Source organism: Schistocerca nitens, chromosome 5 (assembly GCF_023898315.1).
Source record: "Schistocerca nitens isolate TAMUIC-IGC-003100 chromosome 5, iqSchNite1.1, whole genome shotgun sequence".
NCBI lineage: Eukaryota > Metazoa > Arthropoda > Insecta > Orthoptera > Acrididae > Schistocerca > Schistocerca nitens.
This window is the reverse complement of record NC_064618.1, coordinates 861,312,221-861,324,787: the sequence shown is the minus strand read 5'-3', so window position 1 is coordinate 861,324,787 and position 12,567 is coordinate 861,312,221. Positions and strand designations below refer to the sequence as shown.

The following is a 12,567-nucleotide window of genomic DNA, read 5'->3' as shown; positions in this document are numbered from 1 at the left end:
AGAAAGATTCGGAGTAGGTATTAAAATCCATGGAGAAGAAATAAAAACATTGAGGTTCGCCGATGACATTGTAATTCTGTCAGAGACAGCAAAGGACTTGGAAGAGCAGTTGAATGGAATCGATGGTGTCTGGAAGGGAGGATATAAGATGAACATCAACAAAAACTAAACGAGGATAATGGAATGTAGTCGAATTAAGTCAGGTGATGTTGAGGGTATTAGATTAGGAAATGAGACACTTAAAGTAGTAAAGGAGTTTTGCTATTTGGGGAGCAAAATAACTGATGATTGTCGAAGTAGAGAGGATATAAAATGTAGACTGGCAATGGCAAGGAAAGTGTTTCTGAAGAAGAGAAATTTGTTAACATCGAGTATAGATTTAAGTGTCAGGAAGTCGTTTCTGAAAGTATTTGTATGGAGTGTAGGCATGTATGGAAGTGAAACATGGAGGGTAAATAGTTAGGACAAGAAGAGAATAGAAGCTTTTGAAATGTGGTGCTACAGAAGAATGCTGAAGATTAGATGGGTAGATCACATAACTAATGAGGAAGTATTGAATAGGATTGGGGAGAAGAGAAGTTTGTGGCACAACTTGACCAGAAGAAGGGATCGGTTGGTAGGACATGTTCCGAGGCATCAAGGGATCACCAATTTAGCATTGGAGGGCAGCGTGGAGGGTAAAAATCGTAGGGGAGACAAAGAGATGAATACACTAAGCAGATTCAGAAGGACGTAGGTTGCAGTAGGTACTGGGAGATGAAGAAGCTTGCACAGGATAGAGTAGCGTGGAGAGCTGCATCAAACCAGTCTCAGGACTGAAGACCACAACAACAACAACTCAAGAACACTATGCCAGTAGAGGAGTGTGACAGCAACTCAACGACTTGCCACTCTATATTCATGAAGATGCAAAGTTAGTTCTTTTTGCTGATGATACAAGTATAGTAATCACACCCAAGAAGCAAGAATTAGCTGAGGAAATTGCAAATAATGTCTTTCAGATAATTATTAGGTGGTTCTCCGCAAATGGATTCTCACTAAATTTTTAAAAAACGCAGTTTATACAATTCTGTACAGTAAATGGCATAACACCATTGATAAATATAGACTATGAACACAATTCTGTTGCTGAATACTCAAAATTTCTGGGTGTGTGCACTGATGAGAAATTGAGTTGGAAGAAACACATCGATGATCTGCTTAAATGGTTAGGTTCAGCTACTTATGCTATAAGGGTTATTGCAAACTTTGGTGATAAATATATCAGTAAATTAGCCTACTATGCCTGTTTTCATTCACTGCTTTCATATGGCATCATAATTTGGAGCAATTCGTCATTAAGAGAGAAAGTATTCATTGCACAAAAGTGTGCAATCAGAATAATAACTGGAGCCCACTGCAGATCGCCTTGCAGACATTTATTTAAGAAACTCGGGATATTCACAGTACCTTCACAATACGTATATTCACTTATGAAATTTGTCATTAATAACCCGTTCCAATTCAAAAATAACAGCGAAGTGCATAGCTAGAACACTAGAAGAAAGGATGATATTCACTATTCTGGATTAAATCTCACTTTGGCACAGAAAGGGGTGAATTATGCTGCCACAAAAATCTTTGGTCATTTGCCGAATAGTATTAAAAGTCTGACAGATAGCCAACAAACATTTAAAAGCAAATTAAAAGAATTTCTGAATGACAACTCCTTCTACTCAATAGATGAATTCTTAGATATGAAGTAGTAACTGTAAAAAAGTTAATTAATTAATTATTTTGTGTAAAGAAAACTTACGTTAAAGTGACACGTTCCACATCATTACAAAATGTCGTATCCATGGTCTATGGAACAAGGATTAACCTGATTTTAATAAATTAACATTTGACTTACTAGTATTGTTTTCTATTTTAAAAAATTAGTCTGTGAAACAACACAGGATGGAACAAAATATAGTAATATTTATATAGGGAGATACTGTTAAGTACAAAATAGGCAAAAGTAAGTTATTTTCATTCATTTGTCAGTTTTTTTCATTTTGTTATTTGTCTTAACACTATGGAAGTCCCCCCTTAACATATATGATAGAACACTTAAAAACCCAAAAAACAGAAGAGAACATAAACAGAAAAATCTATAACTTGACATAACTGATAATTCCACATTCTCTATCAGCATCTCTTATTAAACCCATTATTAAGTACAAACACTCCCCAATTATTAACCACCACATATTATGTCTTTATTTATACACCTCCTTCTCTAAAGCTACAGTGTTTTGTTATGTTTGTGGTTGTTTCAACTGTATGTAAAACAAACAAACATTCACCACTTCAAGTAATATGTGTGAATTTTATCATTTATTTATTAATTTGTGTATCTGTTTTTGTTTCAGATGGTTACCCTAACCACTCAGGGGAAAGCTTCTGCAGCTCTGATATTTCACTGGATGATAGTACAAATTTTGAGCAGCTAGATGAAGGTGGCTCGGACAGCATGTCCCTACAGAATCTTGAAGTGCAGCACACTCATCAGCATCCTCCACACCCACCACCTGACGTTTTACTTCCTAGTGTTGTTCAGGTTAATCCAATAGACAAACTCTATCTTATGCAGAATTCATACTTCAGCACGGAACAGTGACTGTTGTAGTCTTCTGGAGTGACATAACAAGCGGAAACAGATTTTACAACATGTGCTGCATTGTGTTCTCCCTTCAATGAAGCCTGCTTACATGTTGTGAATGGACACAGAAAACTTCAACACTCAAAATGGAGGGAAGCATGTGTTCTACTTGCTGATAACTTGCATAGACTATTGTGTAAACCAAAAACTGCTTAAAGCAAATATGCTATGTATCTAAAACATTAAGGTCAGAAGTTCATTTTCAACAGATAACTCACGTTTGAACAAAAAACAGGATTCCTACCAAAGCAGACAGTTTTTTGCGTTACAATATGAAGAACAGCGGAGGATTGTAAAACAAAAAGATATACATAAAAAACTTATCTACCATCTTTGAATTGCAATGATCATGTATAAAAACAGATTAAATGACAGTTTTTATTTTTGAAATATGTACCAGTATTTATTACCAAACAAAATATCAAATCCCCAAGAACATAATATTTCCAGTTTATTGCCCAACTTCAATATACAACTAAACATTTAACGTTAAAGAGCGGTATGTCTTAAGAATGAATGCTTTAAGTAATCAATGGAATGTCTCCTGATTAATGCATAATGTCTGAATATTTAACAATTACAAACCATACTTTCTTTACTGCAGTTAAATCCTGATTAAAATATTACTTAATGTCATAAAAACCAAAATTTACAGTTTTCAACAATGTTTATAAAATACATTAGCATTTATGATCTTTTTATTATGATTTGTAATTACATATACTCACTGAGGCTAAAAAGCAGACTCATATTGGTAATTAACTGCCTTTTTATTGAGTTGCCAAAAAATATGGACAATGGAAATCAAGTTTTTGTCACTATGTGACTACAGAGTAACTATGCTCAGTAACAGGATTACATAAAAGGACACATATCTCCAGTTTTCTTTTCTTTAAATTTAAAAACTGGAAATGAACCTGCTGATCTAAATATGTAAGATAATGAACTGCTGATTTTACTCTGTACACAAATTACTGTGGGTAACTGGAATTCCTATATGTGGGGAAACTAGACAAAATTATTCCAGTTATAAGTAATGGATTTTTGTGTAAGGTTACAGGTAAGCTATTGCTTCTAACTATAGGTGGCTTTATACATTTTGTATGTACAAAGAACAAAGCCCTGTCCCATTTGTGTTGTGTTGTATAGTGTATCTTCTTGCAATGTTCACTGCTGCACTTAGTAGTAAATAATTGCTACAAAAAGGTCCATATTTTGTACAAATGCAATTTGTTCTTGTGTCAGATGTCTAATTGTAATATTAAAATTAATAAAATTATATATTTCTCACAGATCTCTCAGTCAATTTCTAGCTGTAAACCGAAATACAAGATTACGTATTATATCTCAGTGTCTTAAGTCTTTCACTGCCATTAATGGGTCATATTGATATTTCAAATTCTAGATTGTCAAAGTTATGTACGTGGGAACATCTAAACTATGAAGCAATCTGTGCATTGCTTCAGAGACAGGTTTGAGTCCAGTCTGCATATTGTTTTAGAAATAATTCCAATTCAACTGGCCATGAGCAACTGACTCTATTTACGGACAAAATAAATGTCTGAGGAAGAACAGAATGTGTCAAAAGAGAAGTGTAGCTGTTAGTTTAATAGTGGAAAGCAACGTTACATTTCTATTTGCAACCTGAGAGTGCTGTTAATGTTCAACATTAAAGGAGAAATAAGCATGGAACAGACTCACTACTAAAACTAACAACTTCATTCATTCCTGGTAGATCTGAAGCTGATTACACAATATGTAATGCACACTTTCATGAGCATGTTTACTAAACACAGTATACAAATTGTTCATGAAAAATACTTTTTAAGTATAACACTGATGTTGTTTAGTACTCCTGCAATTCTGGTTGTTAACCTCTGGCGCATGTATGCCATCTGTTTTCTCTTTATATTTAGGGCAATACAACACAATAATTAAAAAAGTAATTCAGATGTTCCTCAGAAAAAATGCAACACAGTGTTTCCAGCTTAGTTGAGTTTTGTGGTGTTTGATTTATAACACTATTTTATTGTAGATATTACAATTAACAATCAAAGATGGAAATGCATTAACTAACACTAATACACATAATTTGTCACCAAAGCAATTCAATAGGCAGAGTGTCTTCATATAAACCAAGGAGTGTGGAAGTGTTAGAGCCCAGTCCCACTATAATCCTCCCTAACCCCCTCCCTGCCAAAGTGTCTCTGGTATCCAGGGTTAAAATGTACATGATGTCCAGAAAATATCACAAATGGAGTGTTGTCAGAACATGCTGGTGTTGCTGAGGAGATGTGTGGTATCAGAATTCTCGCAGACTAAGGAGCAGGTGGTATATTGTGCGTACCCTTCATAGTCTTGTGATCATGTAGTAATGAATGGTTTTAACCTATCAATAAAGAGTGTGGTAGGCAAGCTGTAGATGACAATGACAAACATCTGTTTATGGGAGGTAACAAATGCGAAGGGGTTATCGTGTAGCTGCCACAAGACTTCCTTATTACAGCATGATGCACCTGACTGCAAATCTCAAATGAACACTTGTCACTGTTTATGGGCACTCAACAGCAAGGTTACCAGCGCCCTTACAAATATTAGTAGAAACAAATGTGGTTAAAATGGCATAAAACAAGAGAGAGCAGCTAATATCCTTTAAGATAATATAAAAACTGGCAAAGGAAAAAGAGGCAAGCTAAAATAATTACACAGGGAAATATGACTGACACATCACTTACAAAAACATGTATGAGTGAGTCATCCAGATAACACATTAAAGGCTTCTCCCTAAAATTTCAGGGAACAAGTTTTCACAAAACCTTAAATGTCTGTTAACTTAGCATGATGAAATGTATGATGAGATAAAAGAAATTATTCAGGTAGTAAAGGGAGACAAAAATTTAATAGTCATGGGTGACTGGAATTTGAGAGTAGGAAAAGGGAGAGAAGGAAACATAGTGGGTGAATATGGATTGGGGGAGAGAATGAAAGAGGAAGCCGTCTGGTAGAATTTTGCACAGAGCATAACTTAATCATAGCTAACACTTGGTTCAAGAATCATAAAAGACGGTTGTATACATGGAAGAATCCTGGAGATACTAGAAGGTATCTGATAGATTATATAATGGTAAGACAGAGATTTAGGAACCAGGTTTTAAATTGTAAGACATTTCCTGGGGCAGATATCGACTCTGACCATAATCTACTGGTTGTGAACTGTAGATTGAAACTGAAGAAACTGCAAAAAGGTGGCAATTTAAGGAGATGGGATCTGGTCAAACTGACTAAACCAGAAGTTGTACAGAGTTTCAGGGAGAGCATAAGGGAACAAATTATAGGAATGGGGGAAAGAAATACAGTAGAAGATGAATGGGTAGCTCTGAGGGATGAAGAAGTGAAGGCAGCAGAGGATCAAGTAGGTAAAAAGACGAGGGCTAGTAGAAATCCTTGGGTAACAGAAGAAATATTGAATTTAATTGATGAACGGAGAAAATATAAAAACGCAGTAAATGAAGCAGGCAAAAAGAAATACAAACATCTCAAAAATGAGATCAACAGGAAGTGCAAAATGGCTAAGCAGGGATGGCTAGAGGACAAATGTAAGGATGTAGAGGCTTATCTCACTAGGGGTAAGATAGATACTGCCTACAGGAAAATTAAAGAGACCTTTGGAGAAAAGAGAGCCATTTGTATGAATATCAAGAGCTCAGATGGAAACCCAGTTCTAAGCAAAGAAGGGAAAGCAGAAAGGTGGAAGGAGTATGTAGAGGGTTTATACAAGGGCGATGTACTTGAGGACAATATTATGGAAATGGAAGAGGATGTAGATGAAGATGAAATGGGAGATACGATACTGCATGAAGAGTTTGACAGAGCACTGAAAGACCTGAGTCGAAACAAGGCCCCGGGAGTAGACAACATTCCATTCGAACTACTGATGGCCTTGGGAGAGCCAGTCCTGACAAAACTCTACCATCTGGTGAGCAAGATGTATGAGACAGGCGAAATACCCACAGACTTCAAGAAGAATATAATAATTCCAATACCAAAGAAAACAGGTGTTAACAGATGTGAAAATTACGAACTATCAGTTTAATAAGTCACAGCTGCAAAATACTAACACGAATTCTTTACAACTGGTAGAAGCCGACCTCGGCGAAGATCAGTTTGGATTCCGCAGAAATGTTGGAACACGTGAGGCAATACTGACCCTACGACTTATCTTAGAAAATAGATTAAGGAAAGGGAAACCTACATTTCTATCATTTGTAGACGTAGAGAAAGCTTTTGACAATGTTGACTGGAATACTCTCTTTCAAATTCTAAAGGTGGCAGGGGTAAAATATAGGGAGCGAAAAGCTATTTATAATTTGTACAGAAACCAGATGGCAGTTATAAGAGTCGAGGGACATGAAAGGGAAGCAGTGGTTTGGAAGGGAGTGAGACAAGGTTGTAGCCTGTCCCCAATGTTATTCAATCTGTATATTGAGCAAGCAGTAAAGAAAACAAAAGAAAGGTTCAGAGTAGGTATTACAATCCATGGAGAAGAAATGAAAATGTTGAGGTTCGCCGATGACATTGTAATTCTGTCACAGACAGTAAAGGACTTGGAAGAGCAGTTGAACATAATGGACAGTGTCTTGAAAGGAGGATATAAGATGAACATCAACAAAAGCAAAACGAGGATAATGGAATGTAGTTGAATTAAGTCGGGTGATGCTGAAGGAATTAGATTAGGAAATGAGACACTTAAAGTAGTAAAGGAATTTTGCTATTTGGGGAGCAAAATAACTGATGATTGTCGAAGTAGAGAGGATATAAAATGTAGACTGGCAATGGCAAGGAAAGCGTTTCTGAAGAAGAGAAATTTGTTAACATTGAGTATTGATTTAAGTGTCAGGAAGTCGTTTATGAAAGTATTTGTATGGAGTGTAGCCATGTGTGTAAGTGAAACATGGACAATAAATAGTTTAGACAAAAAGAGGATAGAAGCTATCGAAATGTGGTGCTACAGAAGAATGCTGAAGATTAGATCGGTAGATCACATAACTAATGAGGAGGTACTGAACAGAATTAGGGAGAAGAGGAGTTTGTGGCACAACTTGACGAGAAGAAGGGACCGGGTGGGAGGACAGGTTCTGAGGCATCAAGGGATCACAAATTTAGCATTGGAGGGCAGCGTGGAGGGTAAAAATCGTAGAGGGAGACCAAGAGATGAATACACTAAACAGATTCAGAAGGATGTAGGTTCAAGTAGGTACTGGGAGATGAAGAAGCTTGCACAGGATAGAGTAGCATGGAGAGCTGCAACAAACCAGTCTCAGGACTGTAGACAACAACGACAACAATAACTTAGCATAAATCAACCTGACCTTAAAAGAATACAAGGCAGCTGGGCTGGGCCAATTCACATATAGGTTGCACTTATATTGTTAATTATTTATTTAAAAACAAAGATTCCATGACTTACCAAATGGGAAAGCGCTGGTAGATAGACATAATAAAAAAAAAAAAAACACACAAACACACACACAAAATTTCAAGCATTCGCAACCAACGGTTGCTTTGTCAGGAAAGAGGGAAGGAGAGGGAAAAACGAAAGGATGTGGGTTTTAAGTGAGAGGATAAGGAGTCATTCCAATCCTGGGAGCAGAAACACTTACCTTAGGGGGAAGAAAGGACAGGTATACACTCGCACACACACATATCCATCCACACATATACAGACACAAGCAGACATATATATTGGCCTTTAAATATGTCTGCTTGTGTCTGTATATGTGTGGATGGATATGTGTGTGTGTGCGAGTGTATACCTGTCCTTTTTTCCCCCTAAGGTAAGTGTTTCTGCTCCCGGGATTGGAATGACTCCTTATCCTCTCCCTTAAAACCCACCTCCTTTTGTCTTTCCCTCTCCTTCCCTATTTCCTGACGAAGTAACTGTTGGTTGCGAAAGCTTGAAATTTTGTGTGTGTGTGTTTTTTTATTATGTCTATCTACCAGCGCTTTCCCATTTGTTAAGTCATGGAATCTTTGTTTTTAATATATTTTTCCCATGTGGAATGTTTCTTTCTATTTTATTTATATAATTATTTATTTATTTTTATGTTATTCATATTCTATGCATAAAAACTCTTTGTAAAGTCAAAATTTCCTTTGAATACAGTATTCATAGAATACAGTATTCATAGAAACAAATTACTTTGATCTAAAAACTATTTTACCAAAGAATTATTTTTCAAAAATTTAAAAAGTGCTTTGTAGTACTAGGAGAAAGTTTACCAAATTCTAAATATTTTCAAGTCCTTTGAAACAAGATTGGATTCACAGATGTTTCTGCATCTCAGCCATGGCCTCGGAATTAACCCATTTAAAGAGATTTCAACTTTGCCCAGGTGTAGCCCATTTCGTGCATTCGTTAACCCAGAAATTAATCTTAGATGGAATCTGCAACAGAACTTGTGTTAATATCACATAGTTATAACATTAATGATCACAATAAGCAACTTTTGATAGCACAACTGATGTAACATGTTAATAACTTCTCAAGTAAATTCAGTTAAATTAATCATTTAGTAAATGAAACACATAGTAGTTCAGCTAAAACCACCTATGGGCTTTCTTTCTTTGCCAAATAACCCATTTCCCCACAGCCACTTAATACCAGCCAATAACACGTTTATGTTATAGTAACTCAAGGCTGGCATGCAATAAATAAACTGAAATGATATGCTATCTGTTCACTTTGAAGATACAACACAGTGTAAGCACAATGTCTAAATTGCTGTAGTGGCCTGCTGTATATTTCAAAGAGAGCAATGAAGTAAGCTCAAATGACAGGTGGAAAGTCAAAGCAACACAGCCAGCCATATTCAAAACATAACTTCAGTCAATATTCCCCATTTCAAGTGCAGTTCTACCCAGCACACACAAAAAAGCAGAATGCAGCCACAATACATTACACTGCTCTTGGACAAACAACATTCCCAGAATGAGATTTTCACTCTGCAGCGGAGTGTGCGCTGATATGAAACTTCCTGGCAGATTAAAACTGTGTGCCCAACCGAGACTCGAACTGTGAGTACCGGTCGTGAGTCGTGCTTCGGTAGCTCAGTGGTAGAGCACTTGCCCGCGAAAGGCAAAGGTCCCGAGTTCGAGTCTCGGTCGGGCACACAGTTTTAATCTGCCAGGAAGTTTCATATCAGCGCACACTCCGCTGCAGAGTGAAAATCTCATTCTGGAAACATCCCCCAGGCTGTGGCTAAGCCATGTCTCCGCAATATCCTTTCTTTCAGGAGTGCTAGTTCTGCAAGGTTCGCGGGAGAGCTTCTGTAAAGTTTGGAAGGTAGGAGACGAGGTACTGGCAGAAGTAAAGCTGTGAGTACCGGTCGTGAGTCGTGCTTTGGTAGCTCAGTGGTAGAGCACTTGCCCGCGGAAGGCAAAGGTCCCGAGTTCGAGTCTCGGTCGGGCACACAGTTTTAATCTGCCAGGAAGTTTCATATCAGCGCACACTCCGCTGCAGAGTGAAAATCTCATTCTGGAAACATCCCCCAGGCTGTGGCTAAGCCATGTCTCCGCAATATCCTTTCTTTCAGGAGTGCTAATTCTGCAAGGTTCGCAGGAGAGCTTCTGTAAAGTTTGGAAGGTAGGAGACGAGGTACTGGCAGAAGTAAAGCTGCGAGTACCGGTCGTGAGTCGTGCTTCGGTAGCTCAGTGGTAGAGCACTTGCCCGCGGAAGGCAAAGGTCCCGAGTTCGAGTCTCGGTCGGGCACACAGATTTAATCTGCCAGGAAGTTTCATTCCCAACATTGCTTAGATAACCACTGCAGATTGTGCTATCAATTCTTGTGTTTTGGCTTAAAGCTCCATCATCCAAAAACAATGACTTGTGGCTTTCAAAAAACAGCTCCTCTCTTCACAAGACACAACCTTGTATGTAGTAATTGAGTTGGCATTAAGGCATCAGCAAAGAGAAGAGAAGCCAAGGAGGGCTGGCTATGAGGGGCAGATTTTGCTCACGGCAAAGTACAGTTTGAAGAAGCATCAAGAACTACACAAGCAACCCTGAGGAGAGCAAAGAGAATGTACATGAAAGGAGTGGTTGTTTGGTTAATTTGGGGGAGGGTATCAGACAGTGAGGTCATCAGTCCCATCAGGTTAGGGAAGGCTTTGGAAGGAAGTTGGCCGCACCCTTTCCATCCCAGCATTTGCCTGAAGAAATTTAGGAAAATCACACAAAACTTAATCAAGATGGCCAGGCATGATTTGAACTGTCATCCTCCCGAATGCGAGTCCAGTGTACTAACCACTATGCCACCTCGCTCGGTGTACATCGAAGGAATGATAGATAGAGGTGGCCCAACAAGGTTTCCTGGGGAAAGAGGTACAAAAGGTGTACCACAAGATTAACACTGATCTCCTCCTCCACACCATCCATTTTCTCTTACTATTTATACTTTCTTTGGTTTCCTACTGTTGACATTCCCCTTTCACTATTAAATTTTTGTCTCTGTAAGAGGAGACTCCTTCAAAAAATTTGCTTTCCTTCTACTTTGCCAATTTCAGCTGAACTTTAAAATCATGTCTATCACATACAGATGTACAGTACCTAAGCTTTGAGGTCCAAAACTTTATTGCTTTTAGAGTTGTGACTTTTTAATATGATGTTAATGGTATTTTTGAAAACCAAATTTCGCTACATGGACCTCAATTTTTACATTCCAGATATTTTAGGTACATTCATAGGACATTGTCCAACAGTTCTAGGCATTCATTTTATGATAAATGTTATCAGTTTACTTTCAGTAAGTTTTTCGAGTTTCAAACTTAAATTTTATTTTAATTATCGATACATCGATGTGGCAATGAAACAGACAAACTATGTTTTTGATAATATTGATGCATAGAAGTATGCAAATAGCTCAAGGCTACTTCCTACAAAAATTTGGTTGATATTAGTTAATATTTAGGATGATAAAGTTGGCTTTGAACAAAGTTACTGGAAAATGGATTTTATACTTAGACCAAAAACTAGCTGAGCATCTGGCATTGCCAGTCTAGACAGTAAGTGATATGTGTATCAAATTTCATTGAAATCAGTCCAGTGGTTTTCAGAGAAAATGTAGAATGCACACACACACACATATATACAGGGCTATTACAAATGATTGAAGTGATTTTATAAATTCACTGTAGCTCCATTCATTGACATATGGTCACGACACACTACAGATACGTAGAAAAACTCATAAAGTTTTGTTCGGCTGAAGCCGCACTTCAGGTTTCTGCCGCCAGAGCGCTCGAGAGCGCAGTGAGACAAAATGGCGACAGGAGCCGAGAAAGCGTATGTCGTGCTTGAAATGCACTGTTATGACTGACTGATGTGAGTGCAACGACACTTCAGGACAAAGTTCAACAAAGATCCACCAACTGCTAACTCCATTCGGCGATGGTAATTTAAAGCTTCTGGATGCCTCTGTAAGGGGAAATCAATGGGTCGGCCTGCAGTGAGCGAAGAAACGGTTGAACGCGTGCGGGCAAGTTTCACGCGTAGCCCGCGGAAGTCGACGAATAAAGCAAGCAGGGAGCTAAACGTACCACAGCCGACGGTTTGGAAAATCTTATGGAAAAGGCTAAAGCAGAAGCCTTACCGTTTACAATTGCTACAAGCCCTGACACCCGATGACAAAGTCAAACACTTTGAATTTTCGGTGCGGTTGCAACAGCTCATGGAAGAGGATGCATTCAGTGCGAAACTTTTTTTCAGTGATGAAGCAACATTTTTTCTTAATGGTGAAGTGAACAGACACAATGTGCGAATCTGGGCAGTAGAGAATCCTCACGCATTCGTGCAGCAAATTCGCAACTCACCAAAAGTTAACGTGTTT

The 12,567-nt window shown here is 37.9% G+C and overlaps 1 protein-coding gene and 1 non-coding gene across 2 annotated transcripts in view; both read left to right on the top strand.

The window, feature by feature from the left end:
- The window catches only part of LOC126260765 (LIM homeobox transcription factor 1-beta), a 197,512-nt gene extending 194,846 nt beyond the window's left edge, over positions 1–2,666 (top strand). Inside the window, exon 9 of the mRNA XM_049958104.1 lies at positions 2,394–2,666. Within this exon, the coding sequence (XP_049814061.1) occupies positions 2,394–2,641 (248 nt within the window). The 3' untranslated portion in view covers positions 2,642–2,666. The remainder of the gene's footprint in view (positions 1–2,393) is intronic.
- Positions 2,667–10,378: 7,712 nt separating this feature from the next.
- Positions 10,379–10,452, top strand: Trnap-cgg (transfer RNA proline (anticodon CGG)). The gene has a single exon. It is a non-coding gene; the product is annotated as a tRNA-Pro (tRNA).
- The last annotated feature ends 2,115 nt before the right edge of the window (positions 10,453–12,567 follow it).